The sequence below is a fragment of the Rhipicephalus microplus genome, chromosome 5, assembly GCF_043290135.1.
Source record: "Rhipicephalus microplus isolate Deutch F79 chromosome 5, USDA_Rmic, whole genome shotgun sequence".
NCBI classification, from domain to species: domain Eukaryota; kingdom Metazoa; phylum Arthropoda; class Arachnida; order Ixodida; family Ixodidae; genus Rhipicephalus; species Rhipicephalus microplus.
In genome coordinates this window covers 13,966,309-13,983,296 of record NC_134704.1, presented here as the reverse complement: position 1 = coordinate 13,983,296, position 16,988 = coordinate 13,966,309, and the positions used below count along the sequence as shown (strand labels likewise).

General features: G+C 43.8%; 2 protein-coding genes across 2 annotated transcripts; both read left to right on the top strand.

The window, feature by feature from the left end:
- The first annotated feature begins 1,203 nt into the window (after window positions 1-1,203).
- LOC142817224 (uncharacterized) lies at window positions 1,204-3,199 on the top strand. Its single transcript, XM_075894285.1, has 2 exons — window positions 1,204-1,508; window positions 2,701-3,199. The coding sequence occupies exons 1-2, from the start codon at window positions 1,255-1,257 to the stop codon at window positions 2,957-2,959; spliced, it is 513 nt and encodes a 170-aa protein (XP_075750400.1). The 5' UTR covers window positions 1,204-1,254; the 3' UTR covers window positions 2,960-3,199.
- A 955-nt stretch (window positions 3,200-4,154) lies between these two features.
- Window positions 4,155-16,505, top strand: LOC142817671 (uncharacterized). Its single transcript, XM_075894878.1, has 6 exons — window positions 4,155-4,459; window positions 6,250-6,329; window positions 10,052-10,135; window positions 12,256-12,288; window positions 13,751-13,795; window positions 16,416-16,505. The coding sequence occupies exons 1-6, from the start codon at window positions 4,315-4,317 to the stop codon at window positions 16,443-16,445; spliced, it is 417 nt and encodes a 138-aa protein (XP_075750993.1). The 5' UTR covers window positions 4,155-4,314; the 3' UTR covers window positions 16,446-16,505.
- The last annotated feature ends 483 nt before the right edge of the window (window positions 16,506-16,988 follow it).

The window sequence follows — 16,988 nt, the reverse complement described above, 5'->3', positions numbered from 1 at the left end:
GCTTTGATTTTTAGAAGCGAAGCTCTTTATAGCGACACCTGTCGTCCCTCGTAGCCGTTGTAGTATGTAACAAGTATAACATTTTGATCTCCAAGGTGGTGCCGGTGAGATATTTCTTCTGTGCGTTGTTGAGCAATAAAAATAGTGCTTAATGTACCTGTCAATGACTGCTAATGGGGAATCAGAGACAGGAGCATTCGGCTTTTAGTTAACGCGCACGCTGCAATCCCCATTAGCAGCCATTGGCATGTACATTGAGCACTATCTGACAAGAAAGGGTTGTTACGTCATACTCGCTGGCTCCTCAGTTTTAGAAATGTTTAGCGAGCGTTAGCCGCAGTGCCATAATGCAATGAACTAGTATATACCATGAATGAACTCGAGGTAGTTAAATGTGGGAAGTAGGTACGTAGTGCAAGCCGTAAGAAAGTAAAAGCCGAATTCTCCTGTCTCTCATTTCCCATTAGCAGCCATTGGCATGTACATTGAACACTATCTGACAAGGAAAGGTTGCTACGTTATACTCGCTTGGCGTAACCTCCCTGTTTTAGAAAGGTTTAGCGAGCGTTGGGCCGCAGTGCCATGGATACAGTGAACTAGTATATACCATGAACTCGAGGTGGGAAGTAGACCCGAAGTGCAAGCCGTAAGAAAGTGTGCGTTTGCCACCTCTCGTTTAGTCCTTGGAATGTCCGCTGGATGGCGGTGCTTCTATATGGGGAATATATGATGAAAAGATGCGAAATGGTGGTACTTCGAGTGTTGAATAGATGGACAAACGGACACACAGACAGATGCATGGATGGACGCATGAACGGACGCAGGGGCGGATGCATGGACGAACGCTAGGGTGGACGGACGAACAGACGCACGCACGGACGGGCTGATGGACGCATGGACGGTCACACAGACGGACGCATGGATGGACGGAAGCAAGAACGAATGGACGGAGGAATGCTTCGCCCCACTCTCCATCATTCACTCCGTGGATATGCTGCCATTTTTTAAATACAATTTATCAAGCACCAGAATTTCTAATATAATATGTAATGCTTCTACATATAAATCCTTTTATTCTAAAATTCTATAGCATTTAATAAAATCCCTAAATTTTTGCCCAATCCCCACAGTGAGCGCGAGACACAGTTAATAGGAGGCCAACAACAAAACCAAAAACAGAAGAAGAAGAAGAAGAGAGCAACCGCCACGGCTGCGTTTGCAACACAGAAAAGAGCTACGTTTGCGGCAACGACAATGGGCAAGAGTAAGCACAAGAAACAGCACCGCTACAGCGAGGCGCCGCCAAGGGAAGATCCGACCAGGGCCCCTTTTTCTCCGGTAACCGGGAAGCCCCACTTCTCGCCGCCGGGAAGCGGAGAGCACAGCCGCGGGATTTCGTCGGCGGTACAGGCGGGCTTCCCGTACGTGGGCACCCCACCGCCCACCATCAGGGCTGGACACCTCATCTACTCGCCGCCAGCCGCCATGTCACCCAGGAAAGGAAACCGGTTAGGCAGACCTTACTTGTATGGTCACGAAACAAGTGAAAAAAAAAAAAAAAACTAAGGTTTGATGTTTCAAAACGACCATGCCGTAGTGCAGGGCTCCGGAAATTTTGACTATTTAACGTGAGCTGACATTGCACAGCACACGGGTCACCGCCAGAATCGAGCCCGCGACCTTTGGTTCAACAGCTGAACACCGTAACCATTACACCAGCGTAGTGGGCCACGAAAAAAATATAAGATCGACGTTTAATGTTCACCACGGAATCTCGACTACGATGCCCTTATGTGATGTCAAGGGCATCAAAAAACTCACCCGGTTCCTCAGGCATTCGCCTAACACGACTCGAGGGCAAATACCATCTTGCTCTATTTCTCTTCAGTCGATCTTATCCTACCCCGCCCCCTCCGAAAGCCTTTCCATCCCACTTCTATAGATTGGAAGCATTGCAAACTTTGTGCACGTCACCTCATTCTGCGCAGCCTTCGTTATCGACCTGTATACCTTTGACCAAGTGACGGTGTAACGTGACGAATTCATCATGCAATATCACGATACGTGGTGCCATGATGACGTCACACAATTTGGCGTTATGTCAAGTCACGATGGCGTCATATGCGGACGCCATGACCGCATATGACTCTAGGGCCAGCCAATGGCGTGATGATGAGCCGTTGTAGGGCTCTGCTAAAATAATGCGACACACCTGTTCTCTACTGACTTTTTCAAATTAAAGTAATTTTCTGTACCGATAGAAATGAAAGCTTTCCAAGCAATGACTCTCACCGTTCATAGTTAACGGCATCTCGAATGCAGGGTACCGAAGCGCAGAGACATCGTCATGCATATTTGATTTGCGTCTTATCTCATAAGCAATAAGTTTAAATTTCCGAAAAAAATAATTTACAAATAACCTTTTCACTTAGGTTGTGCTATTGCTAAGAACACGAGAAAGTTGGGTGAAAAACTACGATTAGTTCATACAAAACATTTCTTCAGAGACTAGATTCATATACTCATTTTCCATGCCAGAAACTCAACGCCGGTGCGTCGGTGCGACGTCATTATCATGAGACGCTTACCGACGTGCCAGCGAAGTGAACTGCCCTGAAATCGGCCGTATACAACACACTTTCACAGGCTACAGCATATAGCGTCCTGAGATTACAAACCCCATGCTGCCATTGCCTGCAGGTCACCCCGTAGTGGCACGATGAGCCCCGGCAGTCCCGCTTTCCAGGCGGGAGTTCCCGAGATCGCCGAGGAGCTGCGCCACGATCAGATGGCTTCCAAGAACCGCGTCATCACCACCTCGGTAATAGTGTTCGTTAGCGTGGTGCTCATCCTGGTGATCGTGTGGGCCCGCCTGTGGCGCGACGAGGCCTTGGCCAATCGGGAGCCGCCGCCCGTCACCACGCCCTTCTATCCGAGGGCTGGCACAGAGCGTGGCTGACAACGGTTGAGACCATTCAGCAGCAGCCATATGGTGCACGTGTAATTTCGGCTCGGCCACCATGTGCCGTCGCCGTGTTTAGCTTGTTCATGCAACGAGTTACGCAACCTTCACCAACCATAGAGGTATAGACGACAGCATCGGAGTTGGAGTCCCGATCTCGTGATGTTGAGTTGTACCAGATTGAACGGTGTCATTGATCCATAACGAACTATATGTATTTCTTATTTCACAATTCAAAGGCATATAAACATGAATTTGTAACAGCAGTTGTCATTTACATAACTTACAGAAAAAATAGCCCAGGATATCGCTTTTCTAAAAGTTCCAACAATTTTCCTGGAAGTGTTGCTACAATAAGGCTTGCTGTTGAATGAGCAGGGGTGATCAACATAAGGCCTTTTTAGCGTAAATAATGAAATGAAGAAATCGCAAGAAAGATAGTTATAAGACAAGCTATGAAGAGAGACGACAGGAAGCAGACGAAAGGCGTTTTCAGTATGACATTCGGTGCATGCGTCACCATTCGCCTGCTTCCAAATAGTCATTTTTTGGTTCGCATCAGGCGCGTAAATGTACACAGCAAACTTAGAGGCAAAGTTCTTTATTATATAGTTTGCAGACTGTATAATTGAGTATCTGTGTTCTTGACGCGCTGCATTTGACGCGTGTATGGCATCTATTCGCCGGGAAGAGCTTTCAGCAGCTCACTCGTGATTTTGTTTTAGGGGGCGTACCAATTAGAGATTTACAAGCAGTATTAATCTAATCCACAGTGACATTTAGAAAAAATTCACAATGAGTGCAAAAAAAAACAACAACTAAAAGATGTCATCTATATTGTGACAACAAATTCAAGAGCAAGTTGTCCCGCGCCATACCTCTGGCGGTGCATATACACCTGTGGACGGCGATTTCTTTATTTCTTTTTTAAACATCAGCCAAAAAAAAAAAAACATTCCTTAGAAGCTGCGCACTGTCGGGGCCCGAACAGAGTTACAACGTTCAGCACCTGAAACGGCCGAGCGTCATGTAGGCTAATGACGATAAGTCATATCCACGTGCCCTCCCGCCAACTCTCTCGCTCTCTTAGTGAGAAGCGTAGGTCATGCTATGCATCTTCACAGCGCACACGCGAGGCTGCGTACATAAAGAATACAGGTCATTTATTCCCGACGCTTCTGTGTGTACACGTACAAGGGTTCCGTCGTCTACGTGTCCAAACAGCTGTCACTATAGCCTATGTAGCGGCATCGCTCGATGCCATTTTATTCAGAAGCATCGTACCGCAGATATCGGAGGCCACCAGTTGCAAGGACATATGAACACATTACCGCCTGCTTAAGAGCCGTACCATGAAGTCCACCACGTTAGGCCTACTGTTAACCCTCGCCTGCTGTTCCATTTTCGTTTCGAATGCCGAGGAACTGAGCTTCGCAGAATTCCGGAAGACCATCTTCAGCCTGAACCCTGCCAAGATGACGGTCCAGTGCAGAAAAGGTATGTGTCGAAATATATGCACGGCGAGCCATGAGAAACCTGAACGAAGTACTCGGTGAAAAAACAAAAAAAAAAACGCAGAGATTGATAGAATCGTCGTTTACACAGGCTGGATGTTTCAAATGTCATGCACGAAGATTTAAATAAGAAAAAAGTATTATGTTGCGCGAATACAACTTAGTACACAATGTCCCTAGTAAAACGGAGATTTCGTTAGTAATTATCGATTGATGACATTCGAATCGCCAGATGTGTACCTAATTATCTATTTAGAGAAGTGTTGTTCAATTATAAAATGACCATTGAGGTATTTGTGTTCATATTAAAGGATGTTTACCTGAGCTACTTACAGCAACATTTATTCACTTCAGCAATGCGCAGCTATAGCAGAGTTGGCTCCTGCAAGTGTCGCAACAAGGACCTCCAGCTGTGCGAGTAAAACACGTTGCTGGTAGTCATGGAAGCTAGGCTAAACTCAATTAGCACAAATTTTACCATGCCGCAGCAGAACCTGTCCTTCCAGAGTTTCCGCGAAATTAAAAGCATTATACCGGAAGTATTGTACACGTTGCACAAAATTAAGACAGATATAGCCTTGAGGCTAAACTACGTCGCGTGAACGCCCCAGTTATTGTTGCCGCACTGGTAGGTACGGATCATCAAACGCAACAGTTAAAAAAAAACGTAGTAGATTATCGTGAGTTCTGATGCTGCATGGTGCGGAATCTTGAATTTTATGGAGAGCAAAAAAAAAAAAAAACACTCTTAGTCATGTGAAAGATTAGGCCTAATTACCAATGCTCTTTCGATGCAAATGTATTATTCACATAATTCTTGAACGACTGTACATCGTGCATCTCCCGGTGGCAGCCACTAGCCCCATGCAGCTCAATTGAATGACAAATATAGACGAACTAAAAATCATACCTGTTGAACAATAGTTGTTACAGAATTCGACACATGCTTGTGCATACTAAATACCCTGTGGAAAGTTGAGGTAAACTTGCACTACAGTACCACTAAATTCGTTTATTTCCCAAGACGCTTGAATACCTTGGGTTAGTTCCATAAGAGCGTCGGAATTCCCTCAGAAATGACGTGCTTTGTGGCACGCACGATAGCACAGTTTTAACAAAATCTTTCACTGGGTATTTAATATGTGTAAACGACTGTCAATGTCGATATACATATTGTTTAGTTTCAACATATGGTTCTTTGCCGCCTGTTTACCGCCAAGTCAGGGCGAGGCATGCGGCCGCCACCAAGAGGTGGCGCAGCAAGCGCTTGTCTCGAAATCCTCATCAGTGAAGCTAAGGATTTTCTTATTTTAGTCACATTTTGTGGTTGGTCAATTTAGTGTGGCGTGAAGCAGGCCTAATGAAAGCTAACTTTAAATGTATGACAAAATTAGGTCACCCGCTGAAGAGGTTGTTAGGTAAAGGCCACAAAGAAGCGGCTCGCTGAGCCTAAATAACTATATAGCGTAATTTGCGTTTACATACCCATTTTCTTGTCACAAGAAGTCAACCGCAACTACGTGGCACTTGACAACAACAGAAAAGTTCGTATCAGTGTTAGATATCTGTTGGATTCTCTTCGCACACTAAGAAGTGTTTAAATAGAGTTGATTGTTAAGCACTAAATTATGAGAAGTTTACAAGACATTGCCTTTTTCAAACGTTTGGACGTGAGCATGTATATGAATTGATTATTACGTCAAAGAGTGCACTTACGTGTTGGATATTCCCGGCAATTTTCTAGAATGGCCGTGCTTTTTCGTGTATGTGCAGTGATGAAAAACTGCGTGGTAAGAATGATGGGCCTGCTGCGCCATTTAGACACACTGGGCCGGCACTGGGAAGACATAAAGGTGAGCAGTGCAGACGTAAGGCAGAGAAATCAAATATAATCAAATATTTATTTCCAGTATGTACAATCTCACAGATGGACACCAAAAAAACAAAAACAAAACAGCAATAGGTGGCTTGAATATATAGAGCGCAGCACAACGTAACGTATGGCGTGTGGCCAAGAGCAAAGAAAAAGAGCCAATTAACAAGCGAAAACATTTTATTTGTGCAGAATAAAAGTAATGCACAATAGCCAGACAAAGAAGCATATATATAGCGAGATTGGAGGCACAATACTGATAAAGTTTAATAATTGTTGGGGTTTAACGTTCCAAAACCATCATATGACAATGAGAGACGCCGTATATATAAGAGGGATCTAGAAATTTGGACCACCTGAGGTTCTTTAACGTGCACCTAAATTTAAGCAACTCAAGCATTTTCGCCTGCATCAAAAATGTGCATGGCCACCAGTGCCGTGGGATTCGAACCCGCGACCTGTGCGTCGGCAGCCGAGTACATTAGTCGCTATACCATCGTGGAGGGTCATACCAATCAAGATAAAAAAAACGTGATGGTCACACCGAAAAGAGAAAAAAAAAAGAAAGAGAAAAATGAACTTTCACAATGCAATTGTACAAGTCCTAGTGCGTTCGTTGGGGAGCGAGAGAGCGTCGCGTGGCGAACTTCTCGGCAATACTTTGATTTGTTCGAGTCTGTACACGGTTTGGCCGGGGAGGAGCAGTGGAAAAACAAGAAGACATGGTACAGTGGACGAGTGTTGCTACAGCGCTCGCCCACTGAATACCAGGCACTTTTTTGTCATCGTCTTTTTTTTTTCGCAGTGTTTGCCCCGCGAAACTGTTGAGGGTTTTTCTTCGTTATGTCATGCCTGAAAACATTACTTCTTAGTTAACCTGCCATCGACTTATAAGTTAAAGAAGATCTGTTTTTAATTTGTTATATGAAAGCTTGCAATTTGAAGAACTACCCTTACAAAAATATGGACAGTCTGTAAATTGTCTAAACGCGTTTTTCAGCAGCCCACAGGTCGTTCAAGTTTACTTTCGCAAGGGTACATTACCATGCCTCAAGTTTTAGATGCGGAGCATCTTATACTCGCGCCTTGTAGTGCGCCGTCCGCGCCGTCCGCACCGCTTCTCGAACATTCGACAGCTGACGCGCGCGCATGCGCCGTCGCGCCGTCGCCCACTCTTCCACCATCTGTGCATCCCTTCCTCCTCTACACACCGCGCGCGCTTCACTCCTCCACCATCTGTGCACCCTTCCTCCTCTACACACCGCGTTCGACATCTACAATTCTCCTGATTCTCCAGTGGACGCGCATGTGGCGTCGCGCTTCGAGAACATTCAACAGCTGACAGTGCATGCGCCGTCGAGCTGTATATATACTCAAGGTCGGCGCTCGCTCGCTCAGTTGCCGCTCGTCGGTTGGTTTGTACGGCGCGTCGACGTCCAAGGTCGCGGTGAAATGAATTCCAACGAATCCACAAACACAATGATCGACGTCCCTTCGACCAGCGCCGCCCTTTCGCATACGTGTGTACGTGTTCACTCATTTAACACCCCCTCCTACAACCACGTTAACCAATTTAGCCATCGACCCAAGTAAGTCGCAATTTAACACCCCATTTCACAACCACGTTAACCAATTTAGCCATCGACCCAAGTAAGTCGCACTTTAACACCCCGTTAACCAATTATATGGTCCGCATCCTCCTCAGTGTTCCCCCGAGGGAAGCTGCGGGCAATTTTTTTTTCTATCCACTCTGCTTTTAGCCACCGGATCATTGTTCAATCCACCGGTACCGGGCAAGCCTCATAGAAACTTCCAGCGGTAAAATTTACAACTTGAAATTCTGACATAGGAAGCGAGAGAGAAATACAGAGTTAACGGGATGAAAATAAAAAAAAAGCTCGAGATGTGCGTGCTTTCCTATTCGGGGCTCGCTACTTCGCCTGAAGGTCATTCGCTGAAATGAAGATGAATGCTACACAGGAGTAGTATAATACAGAATAAACAAAGAGGAGCATTCGTAGGAAAGGGGTGCTTGCTTGATCGACCAACACGATCAATCATGAACGAGAAAAATTTACTTGCAGTGCTGAAGCACGTTTCACACCAATATGCGGAATGGGGAAGTTTCGGTCAAACTGTGTAGCTTATACTGCAAGTGCATAAAAATTACACTTAATATACCAGAAAAAAAAAAAACACTTGACCGCCCCCTTACCCCCTCCCCCCCCCCCCCGTCAACTCACATTCCAGCCTTCTTGATTTAAAGGCCGACTCCGGTGATTTTTCGACCATGTCAAGGTAATGGTGCTCCTATGTTCCCGAGGCACTTTTGTCACGAGTGCGATAGCTGAAATGCTCAGCAAACTCAAAAATAAATTTTAATAGACGAAAGGGTGCAATACCGAAACCAAAACCTAACCGAAGTGAACTGTCTACATATTACGTATTAATTGGTAAGAACTGGTTGACTTGTCCCGCCGGCGCGGAATATGAAAAGTGCGAAAGGCGGGACGAGCAGGCACTGGGAGCAGACAGAGGTGAGTGCGCCGAGCCGAGCCGGCCAAACACCAAAGATGAAGGAAGGAAGCTTTTCCGTGCTAAACACAGCCGCCTTGCAAACACACAGTAAACGCACAGTAAATGCTGTAGTGGCCAAAGCTAGCGATGCCATCGGGTGCGTCACTTCCGTTGACATGCCAAACATGACGTCACACAGACAGTGTTGCCAATAATTCCGGCAAGTCATGTGAGCTTTTTCGAGGCAATCTTTGAAATTCATTCGCAAATAATCATCAGCGCATCTCTCGAGCATATAATTTGGCATAAATGACAGAAATGTGCAGAGGAACGTATACCCAGATAACTTCATTTAGATTCATTGACTGTAGAAAAATCGCCGGAGTTGGCTTTTAAAACACCAATGAATGCCAGCTATAGAGAGACTGCCATGGACGTGTAAAACACGGGTGCAAGAGAAGACCAGGCGATCTGCAGTGTTTTCACTTCTCTCTCTCTCCCTTAAGGGGATCGGGCTTAAGCAGTCGTGTGCTGTAGTACGCTGTTTGGTGTAACGCTCCATGAGTCTCACGTACTTTGCGCCAAACAGAAGTCTTCTTCATCTTGTTCTTGGAGCGCCTTGATGGTGATCACTTATCATCATCAGCAAAACAAAAAACAAAAAAAAACACTAGTGCGCTTGACGTGACGCAGGCAGAACCACGTATAAAAAAAGAGCGAGCGCAAAACAAGGAGGTTATAGAACCTCCTTGGCGCGAAATAGGCAGAGAAAGAAATAGATAAAGATGAAAGATGATGAAAAGAGAGATAAAAATATATGTAAATTGGAAGAGTGTTGGTTCGGGCTAGTTGATAGGACATGACTAGAGTTATAGCGCGAGCTCAGAACGACGACAAGGGGACAAAAATACGAACGCTCGTCTTCTTGTCCCTTGGAAAATGAGAAAAAGAAAGAAAGAGAGGAGGAAAGAACCTGAGTGCCCCGCTCCGCACTTCCTTCAAAGGCTTGACACTAGTATAGTGCCAAGCTGCCTTAATGTTTTACACTTAATACCTATACCAACAAATAGCTGAATTCTCTGTTATCCCACAAATGGAACTGCAACGGTCAAAGGGGTGTGTCAGAACGGTCTAGCCCCGACGCACCGGCCTCGAGCACAATTGTCACGTGCACGTTTCTTGCAGAAAATACCTTGCGCCAAGGAGGCGCTGCAGGAGAAATTTCCGGATTATTCGGTTGAGTGCAGCAGATCCAACAAGTTCGGAAAGGTAAGTCACAAAACCTGTTACATGCCCTCGCGAGGGAAGGAAATAGAAGTAAGTCGTTGCGATATAATAATATGCGGAGTTTAACGGCCCGAAACCACGATATTTTAACGAGACGCCATATATACATGGGAGGGCTACGGAAATTCGGACTACCTGGTGTTCTTTAGACGTGCACTATAGCGTCGCACAGTACGGGCCTCTACGGTGTCGCCTCAGCCGAAATGCGACGGCCGGAATCGAACCCGCGACTTTTGGGTCAGCAGCCGAGACCCTAGGCGGGCCAAATCGTTGCCGAATGTCACCGCACGGAGATAAGAAGCTCGGTCAGCCAGTAACTTGACTGTGCGAGTAGTTTTTCTTCACCGAGACAAAAATGAAAGAACAAGTCGTCGCCCCTATAGCTGACAAGAAATATCATTATCTGCGTGCCTAATGTACAGCGTAACTCTATATTAGTTAATAATTTATTACAATGGCGATCCTTAAGTGGAACCGAAAAACGAGCGTGACAACCAAGACAGAGAAATACTCGCCGAAGCGATGTTTGCGGGTGTCTGTAGTACAAACGTTGTGAAATGAAACACGAGCCTTCAACTCCCAATTTTCTCGTAGCACCTCCAAACCTACACAGAAAAAGAAAACCTAAGCATAGAAACTTTAACTCAGAGCTTTGTAAATTTGTAAACTGTGGCACAGGATGCATAGGTACAGTAGTGAATAGTACGTTATGCATGCCAATTTTTTTTTATCTTCATAATATCTTCTGCATCTAATTCAGCGTAATGACGATCATTGTGCGGTATTCCACAGTTGCTCTTAAAGAGACACTAAAGAGCAAAGCGCTTTTTCGCGTATTAGTACAACTTCACAATCCCGAAAACACAGCTTTTACCGCGAGACGACCCTTGGTGAACGAGAAAACGCGCGAAAAAAAACTGTGTGTGAACAAGCCACCTTGAGGTTCCCGCTCCACACACTGTGACGTCATCCAATTTTGAAGGCGTCTACTAGTTCTTCGTAGCTTCTAATCGACAAAATTGAAGTACCTGTAATCTATGGGTGCCATAGGCTCAGCGTACGTAGTTTCGAAAAATTTCATTGAGCCAATGTCACGAAAATACGAAAAATACATTGTGGAATTTCTTACGCCTCGCGCGAAGATTACAGCGCAAAATTAAAAAATGAAACTTCAACCTCGATTTTCTCCGCTAATAATGAACTTGTGATGGTGAAACCTATCACATTAAAGTTCTCAGAGTGCAGTTTATTAGTACAAAACAATTCATTGTTTCTCTTTAGTGTCCCTTTAAACATTTCGGGGCAGTTTTCAGAGAAATGTCCAGTAGATGTGTAAACAGTCGTATCAGAGGTATCATGATGACGGCCCCCAAAAACACTCTTTGAATGGACACTGAAGAGCAACAGTGACTTGGTTTAGATTGATAAACTGCACTGCGAGAACTCTAATGCCATAAGTTTCGCTATCATAGGTTCATCATGAATAGATGAAATCAATGTTGAAGTTTCATTTTAACACTGAATTTCCGCATGTGGCAACGCGAATTTGAAAATTTACTTTTCGTATTTTCACGACATTGGCTCGTGAAGCTTCTGAAACTTCGTATGACGCCCACAAATGATTATGTACTTCATTTTTTTTATAGAGTGGAAGCTATAGTATACGAAGGATCCAGTAGACACCTTCAACATTTCTTGCGTCATGGTGTTTGATGTAGAATCTCAAGGTGGCGCCGCCACTCGCATCTCTCTGTTCGCGTGTTTTCTCGCTTAACTATAGGCCTTGTCTCACAGCAAAAGTGGTGTTTTGGGGATTGTGAAATTGTAGTTTATCAAAACTCGAAAGTTCACTTTTTCTCACTGACATCCCTTAAATGCGATGTTAACAGACGATAAAAGGTGCTAGAGCTTTAGAGAGTGGTTATCAGCGTCGCCAAATGCCAGTGAGATAAGCTAATAATCATCGATTGTTATAGGCAGAACTGGGAACTCTGATGGAAATCATTATGCTCTTCCTCAAATGCTGTCGTAAAATCTTACAGTGCATATGACAAACGCATATGGCTCAGGCTAATTACACGCGTGTTTTCTCTCTCTTTCAGAATTTGGAATGCTTCAGAAAGCCGGAGACCTTGGTGAGAAGCAAAATGTTTTTGTCGGTTAGAATGTGTCACTGGATATAATGCGGCTAAAGAGACCTCCTTGAAAATACGGCGTGCAACATCAATTTATTTATTTCTTTGTTTATTTACTCATTTATTTATTTATTTATTTATTTGAAAATACAGCTAGCCTCAGAACTGAGGTGGTTGCAGAAAAGGGGGTAGATACATAATCAATAAAACACAGTTCAAGTAGGCGAGTACCTAAGTTGGGTTAAACCAGATCATATATATGTTCTCTACATTAATTATACAAAAGCTACTTAGTGATAACAGTATTAAACAGCACGTACAAGGCAAGATGCACATTCAAAAGAACACAGTTTGTGTAGGGGCGCACATCGGTCCACGCTATGTACTTATACCGGGAGGGGGAGGGGGGGGGCTTTCTCAGCATCTAAAGTCTCCGCTTCTGCGTGTTGAATGTGACGTGTACGTGAATGTAAGATGTAAATTGTGCAGAACATCGAGTAAAATGCAAGTATATTGAAGCAATCCAGCCCCACAGGCATTTTGCTGGTTATAAAATGTATCTCAAGCGCCCTGTCATGTTTGTTGCAGAGCGCTAACTTTTCGCTGTTGAATATATCCTCAATTAAAAAAAAAACTCTTGCTTCCTCAATGTGTGAAGTGTTTTGTGGTCATACAGAAAATACATGCATTGTTGTCTATAAAGCTGGACCAAAGTTTCTACGAAGCGTTGGTTGAACGTACAACACGGCGTTTTCTATGACACATATGGTAGCCATTAATGAACCAAAAAGGCGCAACTGCCTCCGCAGCAATTGTTCCTGTCCGACGCCCACTAACGTTAAAGTGGTCATAAACCATACCCCTCATGCTTGGTGAAAAGGCACATCCTGCATGCGGGACGCAGCTGTACAGCTGAGCCAAATCTTGCAGTAGTGTGGGGAAAGGAGCGTCCACACGCGGAGCGCGAAGTGTCAATTTTTTCGGGCAATCTCCTTCCATGTTTTCTCAATGGGACTGCCGGCAAATTCCTGCAATGCTGCTCATTCTGGACGGACTCTAGAAAATTTAGCGGCAATTGGTCCTTGAGACGATGAAATGCGATGCTGCATTAGATGTTAACTTAGAAAAGTGGTTCAGAACCCCTTTAATGGTAGGTGGGTTGGTGCAAAGCTTTATTAATGTCCCGCAAAACGAACGTCAATGCGTAGCGTGCGACTCCCCCGTCGAAACCACTAGGTCAAGCCTTTCGGCCGTTCCGCGGGCCTGCTGGATGGCCCGGAATCGGCCCTTTAATGGTGTCATTGCGAAATATCACCATCAGTCGTTTTTGATAAGGACGGAAATTCACACGCCGGTAATGTACGGCAGTTAATTTGCATGCGCTTTCTTTGAAATATTCGTTAGTCTCATTCTTTTTTTGTGTGTATTCTTACGAAACTATATCTATTTCTATTTCTTCTAGGCCATCATGGGGCAGGAGAACAGCACACAAGTCCACGACGCTTTCGTGAGAACATTCACAAACAGATACCGCACGCACGAGAAACTTTTTTCTTTCGCAGCACACTAACCTTGTCCTTCGGATGCACGTAATGTTATTACTTTTTATTTAAAAATACCTGTACCTTACATTGTGCAGATATGGACATGATAATGTCATTTTCCTTTCGCGGCTGCTATTTTCCCGTCCCTCCTTATGTTGCGAACCCCACCTTGGAACAAGAACATTGTTTTTAGTTCCGTAGAACAAATATTGACCTAACTCAATGTCGTGTATACTGCAGCGTTGCACCGACGCGAAAAAAGCCACCTGCGATACTCATGCAATGTGATTAGAATGAAGCCATAGCATGATGAAAGCCACCTTGAAAGTCACAGGGACTCAATGGCACACGACACAAGTCTCGATATGCCGTAAACGAGTTATGCCTAACGAGCAAACTCTTGTATGTCTCCGGGCCCATTAAACAATTTAGCTTCGTAAAATATGCAGTAACTTTGGAAGAATATTCAAGTTACGCGAATTAAGGCGTATGTATACTTATTGCTTAATCATATATAAACAATACCCGCAAATGCATTGAAAGCTAGGAACACGATGATAGAACATAACTGAATGTAGGAAAAGAAAAACCTAGAAATAGTTACTGCGAAATTACGGACGCAAAAAAAAAACAAGGACAGAAAAGATCGATGACTTTCAACAAAGATTTAATATCGGAGTGGTGTACATATATAGACGAAAAACGAAGAAAATGAACATGCATAGAATGGTGCAGGAACAACTATACTGAGATACAGTGTCAGCAAAACTCTGGTCTCTTGTTGAATGAGCTGAAAACAAACACACATGTAGCTTAAAAATGATCGAGATGCGCAATCTCTTTTTGCAACAACGCAACCGATGGACAACTTACAAATTTCCGTCAAACGTATTTATTTGATAGGCTTCAATGATCTCTCGCGTGGCCTGCGAGTGGTGCTTGCCTAACACCTCGCATCAAAGAAAGGCACGCAGCCGCATTCTCGGCAGTGGATTACGAGGTGCCCTTGAACCACATTGTGCACATTATTATTGTGCTCTCTTAAACGCTCATTGAGGCATCTTCCGATTTGCCCTATGTACATCATTCCGCACGATAGTGGAATAAGATATACGACACCAATCACACAGGTTATCAAATAAATAAGTTTGAAAATAACTGTGTAAGTTGTGCATCGGTTGCGTTGTTGCAAAAAGATATTGCGTACCTCGATCATTAATAAGCTACATTTGCATTTGTTTTCAGCTCATTCAACAAGAGACAAGAGTTTTGCTGACATTGAATTGCAGTGGTTGTTCCTGCACCCTTCTACACATGCCCATTTTCTCCTTTTTTTTTCGTCTATATATGTACACCACTCCGACATTAAATCTTTGTTGAAAGTCGGTGCTCTTTTCTGTCCTAGTTATTTTTTTTTCGCTTCCGTAGTTACGCAGTAACTACTTCTAGGTTGCGCCGTTCCTACATTCAGTTATGTCCTACCAACTTGCCCAAGTTTCCACGCTTCATAGATAGAACATAAAAGAAATAATCAGAAAGCCTACAACGAGTGACACTAAGCACAATCTTATAGGTACGAATTGCCTAGGAAATTTTAAGTCATGCTTTTCTCTGTTGTTGAGAGTTCAAGCGGTAGTTTAAGTGTACATTCTATTATTCTAATCTTTAAATAATAATAATAATAATAATAATAATAATAATAATAATAATAATAATAATAATAATAATAATAATAAGGGTTTAGTTACTGAAACCACCACACGATTATGAGAGACGTAGTAGTGAAGGGCGTCGTGCGATGACGTCACACGGTCCACTGCAGACCTCTGCCACTTCTTCGCCTCCGTCGAAATGTCACCGCCGCGGCCGCAATTGAACCAGGGACCTTTGGGTCAGCAGCCGAGCGTCATAAACTCTAACTATTTAGCATATAATTAGCGCACCATGACGAGGATGTTTTGTAATGTATTTGTAAATATAACATACTCAAGTAGGGCGCTCACACGATATGACAGAGGTGACATCTTAGAATATTGGGTAATTCTTAAAATTCCCCTCATGAAGCTGAGAGTGCCAGGTGTATAATTACACATCCACCAAATTATGTCCAACGTATTTAAGTTAGTTATTTCTATCGTTCAACCATTTGGACTCGGGCAAAGTTCAGAACTAAGGCCTGAAAGTCGCCAAATGCATTAAATGACCGATATTTCTAATAAAGACGCTCGAACCTCGCTGTTAAAATGTAAAGGCACTGTTCAGGCACAATTACTCAATTATGAAAAAAATAGAAATTGAAATGTTACAGCACTATAGTGATAAAATATAAACAACTGCAAGTGTTACAGCCAGAACAGATACATGTTGTCCCAATGCAATTCCTTCTAAGGAATCTAGACCTGGCATTCGGCGAGATTTGTGTGAAAAAGCCAGAGACAACGTTATGTCATAACAACTCTGTTTCTGCTTTGCATCGGGTATTCTTCTTTTTCATTTTAAGATACGTTTAAATGGCGTCGCAAGTTCCACTATACTCTACCCAAATTATATGTGAATTGGCGTCTTTCTATTTTCTGTTTTCAGGAATGCGTGTGGGAAAATTCGAAGGACTGACACCAAGACCATGCTCGTCCTCTTGAGTGAGGTTTGACGAATAAAGGATGATGCACCATACTAAGCATACCTCTCACGCAGACCAGTGAGAAGCAACACGAGTTCTAATCAATTTTCAACAGAAGTATACGTAACATTTCCTCATCGTCACCGGGGATTTACGTGCGCGGCAACAATACTGTGTTTATAATATAGGATCACGGAAGCTGTGGCGTTTCTAAAGTTTGCTGTCTAACAAATTATGTTTATTGAGGCGAAAAAGAAAAACGACGCGAAAAGCCAACGCCGTGCGTGCACAGGAATTTTAGGTAGAGCGAAAGAAATATTTAAGTTTGCAAACCTCACAATCTAATAAGCAGAATGCTCAGATATATTTGCAATCATCGCCCTTCTTTTTGATGAAAGACCTACCTACCTACCTACCTACCTACCTACCTACCTACCTACCTACCTACCTACCTACCTACCTACCTACCTACCTACCTACCTACCTACCTACCTACCTACCTACCTACCTACCTACCTACCTACCTACCTACCTAC

Coding starts and splice junctions, on each gene's coding strand:
- LOC142817224 (XM_075894285.1), top strand. CDS start 1,255: ATGGGCAAGAGTAAGCACAAGAAACAGCACCGCTACAGCGAGGCGCCG. Junction 1,509..2,700: donor TCACCCAGGAAAGGAAACCG/GTTAGGCAGACC, acceptor CATTGCCTGCAG/GTCACCCCGTAGTGGCACGA.
- LOC142817671 (XM_075894878.1), top strand. CDS start 4,315: ATGAAGTCCACCACGTTAGGCCTACTGTTAACCCTCGCCTGCTGTTCC. Junction 6,330..10,051: donor GGCACTGGGAAGACATAAAG/GTGAGCAGTGCA, acceptor CGTTTCTTGCAG/AAAATACCTTGCGCCAAGGA. Junction 10,136..12,255: donor GATCCAACAAGTTCGGAAAG/GTAAGTCACAAA, acceptor TCTCTCTTTCAG/AATTTGGAATGCTTCAGAAA.